This window comes from Argopecten irradians, chromosome 7, assembly GCF_041381155.1.
Source record: "Argopecten irradians isolate NY chromosome 7, Ai_NY, whole genome shotgun sequence".
Classification (NCBI taxonomy): domain Eukaryota; kingdom Metazoa; phylum Mollusca; class Bivalvia; order Pectinida; family Pectinidae; genus Argopecten; species Argopecten irradians.
In genome coordinates this window covers 15,302,937-15,324,053 of record NC_091140.1, presented here as the reverse complement: position 1 = coordinate 15,324,053, position 21,117 = coordinate 15,302,937, and the positions used below count along the sequence as shown (strand labels likewise).

The window sequence follows — 21,117 nt, the reverse complement described above, 5'->3', positions numbered from 1 at the left end:
TGGTCTGTCTGTAAATTGTATGAATAAATCATACAACTCTGAACAAACTTAAAAAAGATAAAACAAATAACTTTGGATTGTCATAATATCTTCGATTTTCTTTCCATTGAAGGAAACTATTTCAGTATAGAGGATTTCAAGGAAGCATGTTACAAGATATATAAACACTATTTGAAATGTCTTGGTATGAATTTCTACCTTGTGATAATCAAAGCATGAACGATCTTTTTCAATGGAATCCATGTTCTAGATGGATGCAAAGCGTTCTTGACAGTGTTATATATGAAATGATTGTCAGTAAAGCTAATATTGACCAAATGTCACAAAAAGATATGTTATTGCATATAATTACATTATTCACTGATTTTACGGGGTCAACATCGTGTTTTATTGAAGATTGAACACCGTTCTAAAAATTAATAAATAGGTCTTACATCCATCAGAAGAACCAGCCATTCTGAGTGCTCAGTTGACGTTGCCATGGTCACGTTTTGGACGTCATTTATTGTCTGATAGACTTCATCTTGATGTGGTTAGTTTGCATAGTGATAGTGGCAAGTGAATGTAAATATACATCTACGATATCTAAACGTTATATGTATGGGAAAATATGGTGTTTAAACGAATATACAGTAGTTAGCCAAGGGAAAATGTCTATAAACTAGGTCCCCTACCGTCAGCAAAAACACTGATGGAGTTTCCAGTCTATTATGTATTTAAGGATTAAATTGAATAGATTTTTTATGTTATGGAGATATAACAACAAAATCTGAGTGTACTCTAAATAAACCGCGAAGCGGTTTATGATGAGAGTACACTCAGATTTTTGTGTTATATCTCCATAAACATAAAAAATCTATTCAAATTAATCCTTATAATTCAATTTACTAAAGATAATCTCTTCAACATCTAAAATTCATTTTGGGACTCTTTTGTCTATGAAATTATTACGCCGTCATCTCAGCCAATCAGAAGCGACGTTACAAACGGCGACGCCATTTTTTCCTTTATGGGCTGCTGATAAAGTAAATTTTTAAGCCAATGGAAATGCTCGTAACAAGCAAAATTGAATTATACATGTATAAGGTAAGTATCAAGTAAGTATCCAGTAACGCCCCTGTTGAAGGTTGCATCATCCAACACACTATATAGTCAGGTGTCAATAATAAGTTTAAAACGTCAATGAACAATATGTTGTACTTATATTGTATGTATGGGTATTAACGATTGGTTCAGGTTTCATCCTAGAATTTAATTGCCACTTGTATATTTTCTTCATTATTTTCCAAAGACTAACTGAAGAAAAGAAAAAAAACCCATAAAAATATCCAAACATGAAATAATTTATTGAAATATTGTCAAATGTTGTATGACTAACTATTGATCAACCATGTATATATATATTTGATTTTGAGGGAAAAAAATACATAAAATTTTACAATACATAAAATGATACCTGTTCTCATGATAAGTTCTTGATTTTTACGTTTTGATTTGTGGAGCAATGTCATATATCGAGAAAACCGTACAAACACTGACCCATTGTCAAAGTGAAAAGAAGGGAATTAACTCTAAGAGATATTGATGGAGAAGATAGCTCTATAAACTAAGATTTCATATCATGTCCAGATTATATCATGGATGCTTGTTCTTGCATGAGCGTATGATCAAATCGTATATCGCAAACAGTTTTAGTAATTGATTTTTAAACGTTTATGGAGACTGCAGTGGAGTAAGAAACATATATAAAATATAAGTACAATTTGTCATGTAGATGTTTCTGATGGAAGGTATTGCAATTTGATTAAAATACATATCTTCATCTGATAAAGGACATTGCTGCACTTAAAGTGAACAGTCGGGCAAGGATGACTAAAGTCGGTAAAAATGGTGTGAATGTATCCAGTATAATTTCTTATGGAATAGAAAAATAAACTTTCTCGTCAAAATCTGTCTGCGTACGTAGAAATTAATTTAAAGTGTGCGAATGCTAAAACGTCCTCCCGGCTGACTATGTCCGTGGTTACATTTCCACGCAGCCTCGCTTTCAATGCTTTCAGCTTTTCTTTATTTCAATGGTCAGAACTGGGAAACGTAAGCAGAACTTGACCGTTGTATTAATTTGTGAGAACTTTTGGAAGGCCAATGAACGCATTTAGACTGGTTTTCTTTGCCCGACTATTCACTTTAAGAAAAATCTTGAATTATTTCTGAAAATGAATTGATTACCAGGCCGATGACTGTGTTTTTTGTAACACCGGTCAGACACTAGATTAACAGTACTGTATTGATTGAGGGAATGGACGCAGCATTAATACAATATTGATAGTTGTGGTAATTAGTGATACTGTGGGTTGTTTATTGAGAACCTAATATTTTCAAAACTTCTATCAGGTTACTCTGAGTTAATCAATTAATTATTTATATTTCATATTAAGATAATGCTTTTCAAATCTTCCATTTAGTTACATTTTGGAACCTTAAAGCCATTTAATGCAGTAAAGCCCCTTCAATAAAATGTTCAAAATATATCAAGTTAACACAGTCTAGTACACTTAACATGTGTAATAAAGCTAACTTATATCACAAATTATATATAATAACACATCAAAACAAATAAACAAACATGTCATATACTGAATGCTGAAACCAAAACTTACAATTCTTCCTCTAGCCCTGACCAGTCACAACTATACACGAGTAAAATTGAAGACAACTGCTAGCTCATTATATTGCGTATCTTCCATATTTTTCTTAAAATTAAATCGGGGATATTTTCTACAATCTAAAACAACACTGGTGGATTATTTAACTCCTCACTAATTTTAAGTACATGAAGATGCAATATCTTAAAAGTTTCATATTCGCATCCAAGTGGAACAGATCTGAATTATGCATGCTTTTAGAAGTAAGGGCATGCAAAAAAATATAATAGTTTCCGGTAATCCTATCAAACCTATATAACCTTTGCGTATATAAAACGTTTTATCCATCGATCTTCAGACAAAAGACTAATAACTAAAAATATTGTTTATATTGCACAAAAACAAGATTTTATGTACAGAGCTAATATAAGGAATCTGATTTTACAAACTGTTATTTTAACTGTTGTGGAGGGATCTTCTATATTATAATGCTATAGGTGAATATAGATTTGATTTGTTTGATAATCTGTAACTTGTTGAAAGAAAAATTTGTAATATTTGTTTTTTAATTAACCAATTGATTGTTAATAATATTGTATGACTTTGGAATGTAATAAGTTTTAATAACCTATGCTGAAAATTCTTATGAATAATGACCAAACCATAATATAGTCTACTTGGTATGACTTTCAACCCATAAAACTATATATCTACATACATGTATGTAGTATACTGCTATAATAACGTGATACAAAAGATATTTGTATTTTGTGTCCAAATGACATGATAGCATGTTTCAGCTGTTTTCAGTATAGGCCTATTTACATATATAAGACACTATACATATATGCAATCTGATCGACCTTTCATTTTACTGACATCTCTTCATTTTGCTGTCTGTACATCAGAGTTAGTTCCCTTTAATTGTTTAGGTAAAATAAGGGAAGTAACTCTGACAGATCAGAATGTTCATACACATGATTTTAATTAAACATGACAAATCAAATATAAAGATAAATATGCAAAATAACAAACTTTTTAACCGATAATGTAATTTCAAACATCATCAACCCCAAATAGATGAATGTATAACCATGACAAACCTAAATTATAACAAATATATAATGGCTTTGTGTTATAATACACCCTACTGCCAGTAGGCTACTGGTAAAAGCTAATAGCCTAGTCACGAAAATATCCTCACTTAAAACAAATAGTTATAGGGTGGTTTGTCAAATAATTTGTATGTACAACCACATTTAGACAGAACAATGGGTCTGTCTGTACCTTCAGGTTTAACATCAGTTTTGTTTTAAAAAAGCAAACAAAAAACACAATTGACCAATAACTGTTTATATGTTATTAAAATTAATTAGCAGGAAAAGTTTTACTATGACGTGATTTTATAAAATTATTCAAAACCTTTCTTTGTATAAATACTTTTGATAATTTAAAAGAGAGTTATTTTAAACAGACAAAATTTTGCATGAACTCTTTTAAGTGAAATGAAAGAGGCCATAATCTATAATTGAAAGTAAGATATCAGAATTGTGAACTTCTATTCTGCATTCGGCCATAAAAAAGAATATGTCTGTGGCTGACTCAATTTTTTTACCCCTGACCCTAATTTTCCCCCCAACTTTTCTAAAAAAGATATTAATTAAAAGTCGGGATTTCGATCTCAGACTCCAGTTTCGGCCACTACTTTAGAGTCAAAGACATTAAAAAAAAACAACCAAAAAAACTCCCGGCCTACCCACCCCATTTTTTTTTAAAACAGACATATATATTTCTTCTTAGTTATCCGCCCCTGCCGGTAGATATTGATTGTGACATCATGTGTTTGTACTTCTCAGAGAAAACAAGGTATATTTCCCTCACAAAAAGTCATGTCACAATGGATACCTTACTGCAAGGGAGGTAACTCCATAAGATGCAAAGATAAATTTGAACAAACTGAAGATATTTCATATCACAATGGCAGATAACTTTGTACGTACAAATTACCCTGACATTCTACTTGACATGTGTAAATACTACAAGTAGTTGAGAAAATTTTTTCTAATGCACAAAATATTTGGATATTTACAGAAGCCTGTTTGAGAAATACCCTCAGATTTAATATGGCACCCCATATGTAATTACATGTATTTCATTCAGTGGACTGACATTGTAGTTTGCATGATACACAGATCTGGAAAATCATTATATAATAATACCATATGGTAGAATAAAATGGAACAGCATTTAATTGACTGAAAATTATACAGAGACATATCCCTAAAGAGTAGTGCAGCAACCTACATCTAAACATTTTGCAGACAACCTTCAAAACATAGGTTCATTTACAAATAATGTTTTGATGATGACCTGATAATGAGCATACTTAATACAACAAAATGCATGCTATAATAAAAACATATAATTTAAAATAACAGCATACTTATTTATATTATATTATTATTAACTATCAAATGTTATTTTGATTCTTAACAAGTTGTTACATTAGTCACATTTATTTTATCTGTCAATTATAGCATTTCTTTATAATAAGCTCAACAAATGAAATTAAAACATCATCTGGGTTTGTGTTTAAGCATCACTATATTTCATCACAGAAAATGATAAGGACCCAATGTTTTGTCTGAAAGTCCATTCCAATTATAAGTCTCAGCTAAGGTCCTCCATTGTATCTGAATGTCCAACCAGCACAAACCCTGGTATGTGAAATACAATATCATATTGTTAATGTCAGAAATGTGCTAAATCTTAAACATGGACACTAAGGTATAGAACTTCATTCTATAAATAAATAAAAAAAGTTTGCCTGTGCAGATGGTTAATGTTATATCGGTTATTTAAGTACAGACAATAGTGACAAAACATTAAAAACAAATAAAATCTGAGTGGTTGAGATACTGAATCTTCATATGGCAATAAGAATTATTTACAAAATATATACCCTTGACCAAAAACATACAAAAATATAAATCACAAAATGCTCCACTAGATTGTTCTATGTAAAATGATAAATAAAACAATAAATTAAATTTAATTACATTTCAGATGTAAATGAATACAAACATATTCACTGCTTTATCAAAAAATAAGAACTGGTATTAGTCAGTTCAATAGTTCATATTTATGCGTAGGTAGAAACAGAATCAAAAACAATATGTATCTTACATAATTTCTAGTATACACTTGCAATAAAAATAACCCTAAAATATTGTAACCAAAATTAATTCACCCATTCAAGAAATCTAAATGTCAAAAAATGTAACTTGACAATCACAATATTATTAAAACTATTATAGCTGTCAGTTTATTTGAGATTCTTATAAGGTAAAAAACAAATCATAAACATCAAAATACAGAATCAAATATATACTCGGAATTACTTCCCTTTGACTATCATACCAATATAATATATACATGGCTTTGAAATTAACATGTATTGTTTTCATCCAACAAATCAGATTCTTATGTACCATACTTAAAATAAAATCAACATGGGTTCAAATAAACACCATCAAAATACAATAAGTTGTATGGAATTAAAGTTAGCCATCAATATTTTAAACACTTGTGCTCTTAGCCCAAATCACCCAGATTGTGAATCATTCTGACTGCCAGATTCCATTTGCTCAAGTCAATAATAAAATCAGTTACCAAATATATCCTTCCAGAATTTGAATTTTACCAATTATTGCGGCTACTTTGTACCATGCATTCAAAGAAAAAATTTATCAGCGTGTATTATGATATTCAGAATATTGCATATTACAGGGTTACCTGCCCTTGCGTTATTGAATCGATGTGACCCTACAATTAGATCTTGAGTGAAAAAGTCGTTTTTGATGAAAAATACTTTGTACATAACAAAACCCACACCCAGAAGGGCAGATATAGCGCTATAATATGCAAATACAGAATATCATCTTTTTAAGTATCTTTCAAACCTTTTAATGACCATTTTCCCACAAACAGAAATACACCTCTATTTTCTGCCAATTTAAGGTCTAGTTGCATGAAATGAAACCATTACTAAAATCATACATCCAGTAGCGCTGCATCTTTTCAATGTAGTATGGCTCAGAAATATCCAGCATTTACCATCTCTGTAGGAGACTGTTGTGTTGGCAGAAATATACTTATGTATCCACTGAATTTCAATTAGATGAAATATATAAATCCTCAAATTGGGAAAAATCCACGGATGTTACAGGCCGATGATTAACTTTGCCTGAAAAGAAAAGCAGAAAAATTATACATTTGTATGTCAATTCTTTTACTGATTTTCACTTAGAAGTACAGCATATATATAACAAAAGGCCCATGGGCCTTAAGAGTCACCTGAGAACTGATATAGAATGAAACAAAGACACATAAACACTATATACTGGCCCTTGATGTCCTTCAGTGATTTTTAGGGTCATAAAATTCACAATTGTGATTGGCCTTATGCCTTTAAAGGTTTGTGCAAAATTTCATTGAAATTGCTTCAGGGTTTCGGAGAAGAAGTCAAAAATGTAAATTGTTTACGGTTGTCTGACAAACGAAAGAGGGATCTTTTCTCTGCTTTTCAAACTTTTACTACGTATTACTACATATGAAGTTTGAGAAAGATCCTTTGAGTATACATATTTTCTGAGATATATAACCTTTGAGTATACATATTTTCTGAGATATATAACAGTAACAAACTTCAATTATCAAAATCCAAGATGGCTACCTGTTGGCCATCTTGTTCACTGATAGGTACCCGGTACCAAAATGCACAACTAGACCCCTAGGGGAACCTGCACATGCAATTTGAGATTGATCCCTTCAGTTCTTTCTTAGACATAGCGGAAACAAAATTCAATTGTCAAAATCCAAGATGTCGGCCTGTTGGCCATCTTGTCCACCGATCGGTACCAAAATGCAATATGCATAACCAGGGACCTAGGGGAACCTGCACATGCAATTTGAGACAGATCCCTTCAGTACTTTCTGAGAAATAGCGGTAACACACTTCGATTGTCAAAATCCAAGATGGCGTCCTGTCGGCCATCTTGTTCACGGATCGGTCCCAAAATGCAATATGCATAACCAGGGACTGAGGGGAACCTGTACATGCAAGTTGAGACAGATCCCTTCAGTACTTTCGGAAAAATAGCGGTAACAAACTTCATTTGTCAAAATCCAAGATGGCGGCCTGTTGGCCATCTTGTTCACCGATCGGTCCCAAAATTTAATAAGCACAACTAGGGCTCTAGGGGCACCTGTACATGAAATTGGAGAAGAATCCCTTTGGTACTTTCTGAGAAATAGCGGTAACAATCTCCAACTATCAAAATCAAAGATGGCTGCTTGGCAGCCATTTCGTTGACCGATTGGTCCCAAAATGCAATATGCACAATTAGGTTCCTAGGGGAATCTACATATGAAATTTGAGAAAGATTCTTTTAGTACTTTCTGAGAAATAGCAGTAACAAGAATTGTTAACGGATGGACGGATGGAAGGACGGACCATGGACCATGGACGAAAAGCGATTTGAATAGCCCACCATCTGATGATGGTGGGCTAAAAATCATGAGGAAAATCTTGACTTAAAACACAGAAAATGACATCCAATACATCTACCTGGTACATTTGTTTCCAAAATCATGATTTGTGTATATGGTTCATAATATTTGTACCGCAGTTATTACATCACAGGGGTTTCGAGATCCCAAAACGATGTGAGTGAAGTACAATTTACTGTCGATTAGTTCCACCATCTGGTGATTATGACATCATCATTTGACATGAGTTTCATGACATCATAATCATGGGAAGGTGGATTCACATCGTTTTGGGATCTCGAAACCCCCATCCTAGAACATTTTGGTTGTAATATTGATGGTTGCAAGATACCATGTATTTTGTTTATAGTACTTACACTTATTGTCATTAATGGGCATACTTACATTACGAATATGAATCTCGCTAAAAATATTCAGGGCTCCCAGAATGATAAATCCTGAATACTGAATCAGGTTTAAAAATTCCTGAAAGAAAGAGAGAAGTATACTTAAAATTGTTCCTACAGTACTTAAAGTTTAATTCTGTGGTCATTTCAGTGATCATGGTATGTACATAATATTAATATTCCCATCCCTTATATACACACAGAGCATTATTAAACATATCATTATATATGCAGACATTTCTTTTTTATTTATGCATTTGTTTCCTGATCTGAATTTGATCACACTTTACTCATTCAAAGTTGAATCATCAATTTTTGTCCTACCCTCTTTGTTTATTACGACACATTCTTTATTTCTGGGTCACAGAATTTTGTCCTTCACCTGTGGTTTATTACCAATTTTGAAATATAGACAGAATGGGTAAACAAAATCAAGTAAATTATCTTCTAAAATCAAAATTAAAATGAAATCAAGGCACATAATTAATCCTATCACATTCATATTCAATCAAAGCCAATACTGTTATGGTAGAATTTTGACCAATACTTTTGAGTAAACAGTGGTTTTTTTTTAATTTTTTTTCTTTTAATTATTATTGGTGGTAGGTTGTTAAATATGTACAGAGCATACCCAGTAATATAACCTACCCATATTTTATCTATAAAGATGGCGATAAGAATCATCTGCAGCATGGCCTGCCCTTCACATAACCTCCATATCCATACAATCACCCACGTCCCTGTGGAATGTAACACCTGTGTCTGTAGCTCCTGCACAACAATAAAAAAATATATACTAATTAATAGTATCAGACGAGGGGAGGGTTGCTTATAGGGGGAGGGGCACTAATTAGGGTAATTACTGTACATGTATATGTGGAAACATAAATATTGTATAGCAATAATACAGTATTAATCACACAAATGCATGAACTCTGTAGGTATATTTTATTTAAATGGCAATCCAATTTTATATATGGTGAAAAATCAAATTCACAAACACGATATCCACACATTTATAATTACAATTGCATATTCTACATACAGTAAGGCTACGGGAACCTCGTTCTGAATTTATATATGATTACATTTTGTATTTTAAAGATGCTCCACCGCCAACAAAGCATAAATGATACCCATCCTTTTATATAATTAACAGTTACAATCTTTATTGGTGTTTGATCGTGTATATATTTATATGTCTAATTAACACACAAAAAATAAATTATTTTGCTTTCATTGCATGCGCAATCAGTACTGCATTCCATATAATGACATAGTGCCACAGAATTTTTTTGGGATGCAATTAATTATTTTTAATATTTTTATCTTGAAGTAAATTTGACAGCTCAAACTCTTCAATGATGTTAATGGTTTAATTTAAAGTAAGTTACTTTTGTGACTGAAGAAAAAATACTGATCGTCTGCTTCTGTTTTTGATAGAGAAAAATTACCATTTGTCAGCGGTGGAACATCTTTAAATCAATTAAAACTGTGTTTGAATGTTTATACTTTTTAAGCAACTGCAAGGAAATTAGCTCGAAACCTTCTGATATATTCTTGTTATTTTATAGAAACATAATACGTAGTATAGTCAAACCTGTTAAGTCAATGAGCTAGTGAAAGTTTAATTTTCTGCAAGATAAAATTATATTTTGGGATTATAGTCTAAATTAGTAAGGGCTGTTCCAGTGAAACATATGTCACAGTACAAAAATTTAGGATTAGATAATTAGATTTGAATAGAGCTAAGATTAGATAATTGGATTTGAATAGTGTTCATTAGTCCAGGTTGACCAGTGACCAGTCTTGGCATGTAAAGGGACCCGGAGTCGACAGGTGACAAGCCCCTAAGCTGGCTCAGCCAGTCTAATTGTAACTAGTAAAATAAACATGTCCATTTAATTTGTGTTCTATTGTACAATGTTGACCATAGGCATTTACTGTAAGGACATAATAGATTATCACTGTAATGTAAGATTTTTAGGGTAACTCCGCCCACTAATTAATTGTATAGCCAATCAAAGTGTGTTAGTTAGAAAAAGAGTGTATGTGGACCCGAGAGCAAGTGGTGTGCTGGCATGGCCTGTGCACAGGACCAATGGACATTATAGACAAATTTATAGTTCAGGCCAGCATCCCAATATGTAATGCGTGTTAGAATGACAATAACGGAAAATAAATACTGAAGAGGAAATCAACTGTGTTTTGTTAATCATCAACAAAACAAATGAACAGATCACCAAGTGTATAGACCAAAAGGGAGGTTTCAGAAGTGTGTGGCTTATGCGATACCAAGCTAATTCTCCAAACTAAATAGCCACATCCTGATGGACCTCCAAATCACAGAATTGGGGAAAATACCCAAAACCCCAGCAAACCACTTGGTGACACATATATGGTAGAGGGGGACACACTTTGAAATTGGGAGACCCAGCGATAGAAGCGATTTTCAATTTTGTTGACCCACACACATATATTTTGATGGATCTCTCCAAGGCCTTCAACTGTCTTCCGCATGACCTGTTCCTCAGGAAGCTGCAAACTTATGGGGCATCAGCTGATGCTGTTCGTCTGATGGGTAGCTACCTGGGGAACAGGAAGCAGAGGGTTGGTTTGGGGGGCATCACCAGCGAGTGGGTGTCCCTCATTAAAGGCGTCCCCCATGGCTCGATACTGGGGCCTTTGATTTTTAACATTTTTATCAATGATATATTTTATTTCATCAAAGAAGCTACATTATATAACTATGCCGACGACAATACCCTAGGTTATTTTAGTCAAAATATAAACAATCTTAAGAGAGTTTTAGAAGATGAAGCCAGTGTTTTAATTAAGTGGTTTGACATAAATGGAATGAAGGCAAATCCAGAGAAATTCCAGGCTATCTCTCTGGGTAAGAACATTGTGAAACATTTTAATATCTCTAACACTGAAATTGTTTGTGAAGATAGTGTTAAACTTTTAGGTATCGAAATCGACCATCTTTTAAAATTTGATAAACATGTTTCAGATATATGCAGGAAAGCATCTAAGCAGCTAGCAGTTCTGAAAAGGATCGGACATTTTTTACCAAAAGCAACCAAAATTTTAATTTACAAATGTTTTGTTTTATCAAACTTTGACTATTGTCCCTTATTTGGCATTTCTGCAGTATTTCTGCAACTAGAAAAATCGAACGAGTGCAAGAGAGGGGCTTGCAATTCATTCATAATGACTACACCTCTAACCTTAAAGAACTGTTGGCCGGATCAAATTTGTCCTTTTTACATGTCCACAGGATGAAAATGATGGCCTGTGAGGTTTTTAAAATTTTTAACAATATTGCTCCTGACTACATATGTAACCTTATTAAAAAACAAGAAAACATTTATTATTTCAGATCTGAAAACAAAGCAAACCTACCCAGAGTTAACACCACCAGGTATGGTAAGAAATCTTTCAGGTACGAGGCGTCCCGCATATGGAACAGCCTCCCAAATGACCTGAGTAAGGTTGAAAACTATGCAGAGTTTCGAAGGCTGCTCCGTAAGTGGGACGGCCCGGACTGTAAGTGTAAACTTTGTTCTAATGTCTTCCTGTATCCTGTGGTGTAACACATGTCTTTATGTCTTTATTTATTTTTATTTTGGTTTAATTTGCTTTGTTGCTTGTGTTGCCACCCCCGTTTAATATAAATCTCTGAACAATTCTGTGATAGCTTATATAGTGCCTGTACTTATAATTACTGACGACTGTGATGCTTTAGTTTTAATTTTCTGTTATATATACAATATACTTTGTTTTGTCGAAATACAAGCTCGACCGAGCTTATGTTACCATGTTTTTTATATATTCGACACTAAATAAAGTTTCTTGTATCTTGTATCTTGTATATATCTATTTTTTTGTGAACGACACCATGGCATAGAAGCGATTTAATTTTTTATTTCATTCTGATTTCCATATATTTACACATTTTGATTTCTAGCATCACCGAAGAGTCCTAAGACAAAATCTCACTGTATATGGTGCAGTGAACTATTGTTTGATATGCTGCATCTATTACTAAATTTGTACAAGCTTAAGGGTACAATCCTCATAGAACCAGTGGAAAATCTACTAAAGATAATTGGAGGTGTTCACAAGCATTATGCATGAGTAGATGTGAACTGCCACGTGCACTTTTTCCTGGACTTAATATCAGTGAACTTCAATAAAGATTGTTATTTTGCCAAAACTAATCTAATATTTCTCTGTACCATTGTCAAGTTTCATTATTATATGAAAACACATAGAAAATAACATAATTGTTTTGTTTTTTTATTGAAGGTCTAGATGAACAACACATTACATATTGTAAGAAATAAATAGTTTTCTCAACAGTTATTTTTGTAGTCAGGATGACTGAGAGCAACATTATAAAAAACAAATTTTGCATTTTATTTCAAAAAGTGCTTCAGATAGACCTACCCACAGAAGTGATTTTATTGAAATGCCATCCTGGCACAGAATTGATATAATTTTGAAACCACCACGGCACATACTATTTTTTAAAGTGCCTTCCCTGGATGCCATATATGTTTTGCTGGAATTCGAACAGCCCTAAAAATTGAACTTGTCTTCTAATCTTGACTTGCAGACATGTCTAAACATTTTCTAACATGCACATATACCAATGACATTATAGCTTATAAATTATTTATCAGCTGATCACACCACCCTGTGACCTATGTAGTTATATGTCTTTGTAGTAATATGAACTTTGTAGTAATATGTGAAATCAAAATGCTGACCTTCATGTATTACATATAACACTAAAGTTTTTATGTACACAATGAATGTCTGTCTTCAATGACTTCCATTCTATGTCCTACGTACGGAGCCAACAAGCTTTAATTTCCCATTCTATGTCCTACGTACAGAGCCAACAAGCTTTAATTTCCCATTCTATGTCCTACGTACGGAGCCAACAAGCTTTAATTTCCCATTCTATGTCCTACGTACAGAGCCAACAAGCAATTTCCCATCTATGTCCTAGTACTTTAATTTCCCATTCTATGTCCTACGTACAGAGCCAACAAGCTTTAATTTCCCATTCTATGTCCTACGTACAGAGCCAACAAGCTTTAATTTCCCATTCTATGTCCTACATACAGAGCCAACAAGCTTTAATTTCCCATTCTATGTCCTACGTACGGAGCCAACAAGCTTTAATTTCCCAAACGTTAATATATCTATACCTTGATTACCTTCACATGAACACAGTACTGAATGTTTAAATGAGACCTGTAACTACAAAACAAGTTGAACTTGACATGCTTTTCAGAGAGTCAAAAACCACCAGTCCACACAGATAACTAAAAGGATCTTTATACATAAATAGGGTATTTAAATCCCTTTGTATACCCCTTGGTAGGTACAATTACAGATTTCCTAACCACAAAATTTGTATAATGTATAACATCATTGATGATCCCATTGCATTCTGTGGTCTAGATCTGTTTCACTGTGAATGATCTTACAATAATACATATGCATGTAATTAAGCAAACCTAAAAGCTCTCCCAATAAAAAAATTGCACTGCATGACTGAACATGTACATAATAGATGAAAGTATGACACAACTGAATAATGAAAAAATTGTTATGACTATTAATAAGTAACAAAACATACATAAGGCAATTATCACAAACAAGTTGTTTCTGTATATATTCTGTTTATCGAAATACCAACAATTTCTTTCTATTTTTTTTTTCAAGGCATTAATACCAACAATTATGGTAGCTATAACTGATAGGTGATAACATTATATCATATTAAACGGAAAATAAATATTCTTACATCTTCTTTATATACAGCTGGTGTAGCATGATATTTTGAATCATGATATATATCATTACACTGTCCTCAATGGTCACTTTATCATGGGATCAAAATACCATAATACACCAGTATAAATATATAACTACTGTTATAATTGCAGGTAATAATTAATACATCAAGCAAACCAACATAATTACACATTTCTTAAAATCAAACTCAATATCTACTTTACAAATTTATAATATTTTGTCTTGACCATCAATGTCATATCTTACCGTTTGTTGCGTAGTATCCAGTTTTTTCTGTAGAACTGAAGCATATGATTCCACTGTCCTGTCCCAGGTTAAAGAAGCCAGCGCCAGCATCAATCCAAAACACAACACTTTGAAGAACATGTTGTTTTTACTTGGTTTCCCACTGTTGGATTTTTCACCAGAAGACGGTATATTGCTTTCTATAGGTTTTGTCCAAGGTAGAACCTCGGGAATAGTTGTTGTTTTTGTAGTCGGTGGACATTTCCATAAGTAAAACAAACAACCAAAACATAACGCAATACCAGCCGTTGTATCACACACCGAATCCACCATGTAACCGAACGTGTGTCTGTTAGACTTGTAAAGAAATTTTCCTGACTGACTCCGATACACAACCCCGTCATATCCATCCAACCAACTGCGAATCTCATATATCACTACACCAATTCTACGATGTCTCAATGATTCTGAAGAAACAAACTTTGCTGCCAATAGTCCAAGGAAAAGATGAAATGTGCTGATTACATTGGGAGTAATGAAATAGAAAATTTTACTAAATTGAGTAATTTGATCAAAATATTCCGTAGTAGGGTTTATAATATAATGATTAGCCGGATCTGTCATTATTAGTTTAATTGACAATGGATGGAAAGGAGAATACGGGCCATCACGTTTCTGGTCGAGAAGGTTTGTGTTTTGTAATGAAGCATAAAGTATTATGTCCATGAAAAAGAAATACATCAGAATCATGACGCTAGCCATCATCATGAGATTCCTCTCACTCCGAACAGACTGGAACAGATAGGAAATCATCCTGGATGGTGCCTCTCTCTGGATGTGCTGTAGCTCCTTCATTGTTACTGGTATATAGGTATTGTACAGCACTGACAATATGTAACCACAAGTTATCGCACAATACTAGCTAGCGTCAGATTTATCTTTCATTGTCCTCAACTCCTGAAAAACAAACAAACATGAGTTATGTACATACCAGAGAATAATTACCTGTGATACATGTAAATAATTACATACTGTATCTGTCAGTGGCTCATTTGTAATTAATTACATTTGTAGTTGTAAAAGGAATAATTAATTACCATATTCAACACCTTTATGTATCCATGCCTCCTAAGTGTCTTTCTTCATTTTACTTGCATTTACTTGTGCATAAAAAACATATAGAAACACAAGATGCTACTTGAGCTTCCAATAGGCAATCATTAATTGATACACACCAAAAGTGTGTTTTTTTGTGTGTGTGTGTAATTTTAATAATTAAATCAATGGTTATGGTCATGCAAAACTTGTGGTATTGTTTGGCTGGTAATTATAAACTAATGTATTATTTACTGTTGCGTCTATTGCTAAGATCTAGAATTGACCAGAAACATATGTGTATACTAGTATATATATATGCATAATGGTGACTGTAAACAACCACGCTTCTGTCGGCCGATTTTCAGTGAATTAAACAATTTTACGATTGAACATGTATTTGGTACGTTATTATATTTATCTTTATTATATTTTCATCACATATTATATCACTTAAACACTTTTACAGTGATTTTTTTATATATAACTTTACTAAACTGCCATTGACGGATCGCCAGCTGTCAATCAAACCGCACGTGACTTTGTATTTTGTATTGTGTGTGCTACGATGTTTGCTCAGACATTGAATAGAAACACGTGCGTTTGTGAGCACGAGGCGTGGCTATATTACACCTGGCGATCGGTCAATTGTGTTGTGATTGTAGACAACCACAGTCGGCAGATTTTCCTTGAATTAAACAATTTTACGAATGAACATGCATCTGATACATTATTTTTTTCCATCTTTAATATAATTTTATTGCATATTTTATCTTTTAAACACTTTTACAGCAATTTGTTCGATGTATAAATTTACAAAACTGGTGAGTAAAACTTATAAGCCGCACTGGTGTATAAGCCGCACTCCCGATTTTCAGGGGAAAAAAGTAGCAGCTTATACTCCGTAAAATACGGTATGACATTTTTATATGACACATCGAAAATGACAATGATTTGCCAATCTCTCTAATATGTCTCTGTATAGACACTGCTAAACATAAACATATATACACATGTAGATAAGATCTAATGAATTAATACACAGGTTTGATGAAGCTGACCAGGGTACCCCTTACCTCAGTTTCAGAAGTCCCCTGGTACCCCTAATAACTATTTCTCAGAAATCTGAGGAGTTAAAACATAACAAATAGACATATGCTTCAAACCCAAGAGCCAAATCTGATTTTTGAGAGTCAAAAACAAAATGTATTCTCAAGAGTGTACCTGTGCCATGTGAAGTTATTTATAAGAATGTTATGTGTTTTATCAGAGAGTAATAAGTCATATCTCTACAACCAAGCATATACTTCTACGATTTTCTTATAACAATTGGTTAAGAAATTTTAAAGTTAATTATGTAACATTACAGGATACAGTTTTTAGTTACCTATGGTATCTTAAAATCAAACCTTTCAGGAGACCAACGTCTTACAAAAGCTGATTTTATTTATATCTAAAAGTACACTTACATATAAGTCTATGGAATCAGAAGGCCTAGATCAAGGACAAAATCAATTAACATTTACCTGTTTCATGAATTCTAGTCAGCATTTCAGTAAGATAGTGAAGTGGAACAGATGAAGTTGCAATAAGACAGTAACTCTTACCTCACCTTCATAAACCTTCCTTAGTTCCTGCTGAAATCTGATGAAAGTTTACTTCACTTACTATTTATGTGACGACATGTCAGACCATGTCGACTTACACTCAGCACTATTCATTGACTGATCGGCTGACTTTTCAATAGATGTTTTTCTCTAGTAGTGGTAGGCAACCAATTACTCTGTTGGCATTTAAATCAGAATAGAAACTCAATACTACAATAGGTATAGCAGTATAACTCAACGCTATTAATACAACATGTAGTACATTCAAAACGCAAAGCCATAACCTCCTGGGCTGGCATAGAATCAAGATTTTAATATCCATCTTTATGCTCTGTATCACAGGGACCTGGCACAATTTTTTTAACTAACAGAATACATATATATATATACATATTAGAGATCAAGGGTATGAACTTGGCGGTCGAGACAAACAGACCTATTTTTTAAAAACTGTGATTATTTTAATAAATGGGTTCTATACACCATCGACACATATCTTACCTTAAAGATAAATAATTTATCTTTCCATTGAGTGCTTTATAATCAAAATTGGCCAAGTATTGACGAAAATATACAGTAGAATTTCTTTTTTTGATTTTGATACAATATACAGTATTTGAAAAATCATGTCTCCTATCATTTCATAAAGCAAAGATTTTCCTATAGTAACATAAAAAGAGGCCTTAGGGGATTAACAGTCACCTGACAGGAGTTGTGACATAGAATGAAACAATTAAGACTTAATTGTAAACAAATAAAGATGTATAAACACTATATATTGGCCCATTGCACCTATTACATGTATTTAGATTTGGAGAAGTCAAAAACGAAAAATGTTTAGACACACGGCAACAGACAAAAGGTGATTAGAATATAGGCCAATTGAGACTTCATCACAGGTGACCTAATAAGAAATCAAACACTTTTGTTGGTATGTATGTTCTGTGTACTGTAGGAACTCGAGGGGGAAAACCACTAGCTAGTGGCACTACTCCAAGGCTAAAACCAAGATGCATGCCTCCCCTAAATTCATGTGTAAAACACTTCCGAAGACGACAGATATCAGCGAAGTAGAGCTATTGGTATATAGGCACTAAAAGATCTAGTGTATTTGTGTTCCTGCTTATGTTCAATTACCGGTATAATGGCTTCATTGTTGATAACCATTCTACATTTTACCTTCCCTTCAGTTTAAGTCTATTCATGCAAGTACAATATGACCACCTCAAAATGAACCAGTTCAAGTGAAGCCACCTACAGCCTGTATGCAGTACACTGTTGCTTGTTTTGTGTCACTATGGCAAGATTATTGATCCAAAACTAACAAGATATCAAATGTCCAAATAACAATTTACCCTCCCTCCACAGCCCAATAGACCTATTGTATTCAAAGCAATAAAAGGCATGAAAAATTGACAAGACTTATGATTACTTTCTACTATTCTCCACTTTACAATTTTAATAATTCATTGCAATTGGTACATGGAATAAGAGAACAATTCCTCACAATCATTTCTAAACATACGACTGACGAGCAATGATCATAAATATTAATTAGTATATCTAGATCTCTGATAGACTGATGATGGTGGGCTTAAAACATGTATTGCATGTTATACCTACCACGATGCCGAAATCCAATCTTGGTGACCTGGTTGTGTTATAAACATATTTTACAGCACGGTTGTAGTAGAGTCTGGACTCATTGTTAACTGCTAATTGTAGATAATGCTATATTAATTCATTACATTTGTAGAGAAAATGGTTTAACTTTACTGTGTTTGTGGGAAGACATTATACGTTAAAAAATAAAGATTCGCTCAGACATCATGAAATGTCCCATACAGTATATATGCCCTCATTGCAACAAGGTTATGAATAGTCCGTCTCTGTATACCAGACATTTATATACATATGGAGGTGGGAATAAGAATTTTGCATGTGCAAAATGTGGTGCTGTCTTTTTTACTTACTATGAACTTAACGACACCAGAGGAGAGAGGAGAGGTTGTTTTCTAACAAATGTAAGGTATGTGAAAAATCCTTTGAGACCAAAGACCAACTAAAGGACTAAAGGATCATCTATTGGGACCGATGACACGGAAAATGCAGCTTGTCATATATGCAATATTTGTCTCTGTAATGTTCAAGTCCCCACGTAGTCTCCAGGATCACATGACATGTTTACATTTGAAAAACATTTCAATGTGACAAATGTCAAAAGGTGTGTAAAGCCAAGTGCTATTTAAGAAAACATGTGGCTAGAAAACATACTAATGCTGAGTAAGACACTTTATACCAAATAATATGTTTGATTTTTTCATGGTTGAACAGTATCGTTTTAATGACCCACTATGTTTTCAAAACAAAAAGACCCACTACTAAGGTGAAAAGAGGCCTTACCGCTGTGTCACATATGTAACATATGTGTTTATTTTGGTAAATGTTACGTACCATAATAACCACATACATTATGGTACATCTTTGGCCCTGCAGGTAGGGCGTAAGAATTGTACCTGCTGCCCATATTGCATGATCGTAAGAGGTTAGGATTTTAACGTTAGACACAATGTAACATAATGATCAAAAGTGTCTCATTGTGCTATATCTAACATTGTTTGAGTAATTATCACTGTGCCAGACAGCAACACAGTGAAATAAATGTTCACTGTTTACATAGATTACAGAGGGAATCCTACATTTATTTGGTGTTGTAACTTAATCTTAGGTCGGCTAGTGTTCGGAGGGTCCCGAGTTAGAATCCCGGTCCGGTCGCTACATTTTCTCTTCTGTTACAATCTTATTTGAGTATGGTAGATCTAGACTAGAGGACTCCAGATAGTCATTAACCAAATTAAATCTTGTCAGATGTCATGTGTGGTCAAGCCCCTTTGTACGATACGTGACGTAATCAGGTGTGGTCGCTAGTGTGGTCAGTATACGTAATGTATTAGGCCTACTGTAGTGACCCTTATAACAAAAGTGGACGTCGAGAGACAAGAACTGACTTAGTATTTAAAACATCTCTATAAACCAAAACCATTTTAACGTTTCCAATCATTGTCTGATCTAATATAAGCATGCGGGTATATATATATATAACAACCAAACGATACGTCAATGTGTCAGTATATAACATAACAACAAAACCAAAATAAAACACATGTCAGACTGATCGGCCGATGGAGTGATCGCCATGGCATATGCATATGGTTCTCTGTTTACATTGTAGGGTATCGTCTGCTATTCGGGGAGATTTGACGATAGGAAACACGGTCAGAACTATTGTTATGAATATATTTCAACTCGTAGTTAAAACACAAGTAATTTGGTCCTTACCTAGTAACCTATTATTTTCTCTCTCCATCTTCCATCGTTTTCTATTTCACAGCCAACTGATCATGAGATACGCATGCGTACAACAGTCTCTCGGCAGCTGCGCTTACTACTGATGATAACAAACATCTAGGTGAGGCATCCAAATCTGGGTCATCTTTGAGTGGGCGTGTCCGATGGATATAGAGGTTATCACTGGTTAAAGGCCCACTACCTTTCCGAAACGGCTTTTAATTTTTAAAATGGGAATTTAAAATAAGATCGATAATTTTGTAGAGTCCTAAAAATCATTAACTTACCGTTAATACTACAATTATCATCACCTTCTGAACGATTTGATTAAAATGAATAAAATGTTTATTTTCATAACGCGGGTCGTATTATGTTTCCCGCCGTCGTCCTAAATACCGCGCGGTA

General features: G+C 33.5%; 1 protein-coding gene across 4 annotated transcripts; it reads right to left on the bottom strand.

Moving 5' to 3' along the window:
• Nucleotides 1-1,325: 1,325 nt before the first annotated feature.
• LOC138327660 (ceramide phosphoethanolamine synthase-like) lies at nt 1,326-20,823 on the bottom strand. Of its 4 annotated transcripts, none has more exons than XM_069273941.1 (5): nt 20,704-20,823; nt 14,684-15,619; nt 9,251-9,373; nt 8,601-8,681; nt 1,326-6,891 (listed from the first exon to the last, which is right to left on the bottom strand). In XM_069273941.1, the coding sequence occupies exons 2-5, from the start codon at nt 15,515-15,517 to the stop codon at nt 6,868-6,870; spliced, it is 1,062 nt and encodes a 353-aa protein (XP_069130042.1). In that variant the 5' UTR covers nt 15,518-15,619; nt 20,704-20,823; the 3' UTR covers nt 1,326-6,867. The 4 variants fall into 4 exon arrangements, with proteins under 4 accessions (XP_069130042.1, XP_069130045.1, XP_069130043.1 ...); XM_069273944.1 differs by lacking the exon at nt 20,704-20,823 and adding an exon at nt 17,370-17,506; XM_069273942.1 differs by lacking the exon at nt 20,704-20,823 and adding an exon at nt 17,365-17,500.
• Between the last annotated feature and the right edge of the window lie 294 nt (nt 20,824-21,117).

Coding starts and splice junctions, on each gene's coding strand:
- LOC138327660 (XM_069273941.1), bottom strand. CDS start 15,517: ATGAAGGAGCTACAGCACATCCAGAGAGAGGCACCATCCAGGATGATT. Junction 9,374..14,683: donor TGGATACTACGCAACAAACG/GTAAGATATGAC, acceptor ATTGTTGTGCAG/GAGCTACAGACACAGGTGTT. Junction 6,892..8,600: donor GCGAGATTCATATTCGTAAT/GTAAGTATGCCC, acceptor TTTTCTTTTCAG/GCAAAGTTAATCATCGGCCT.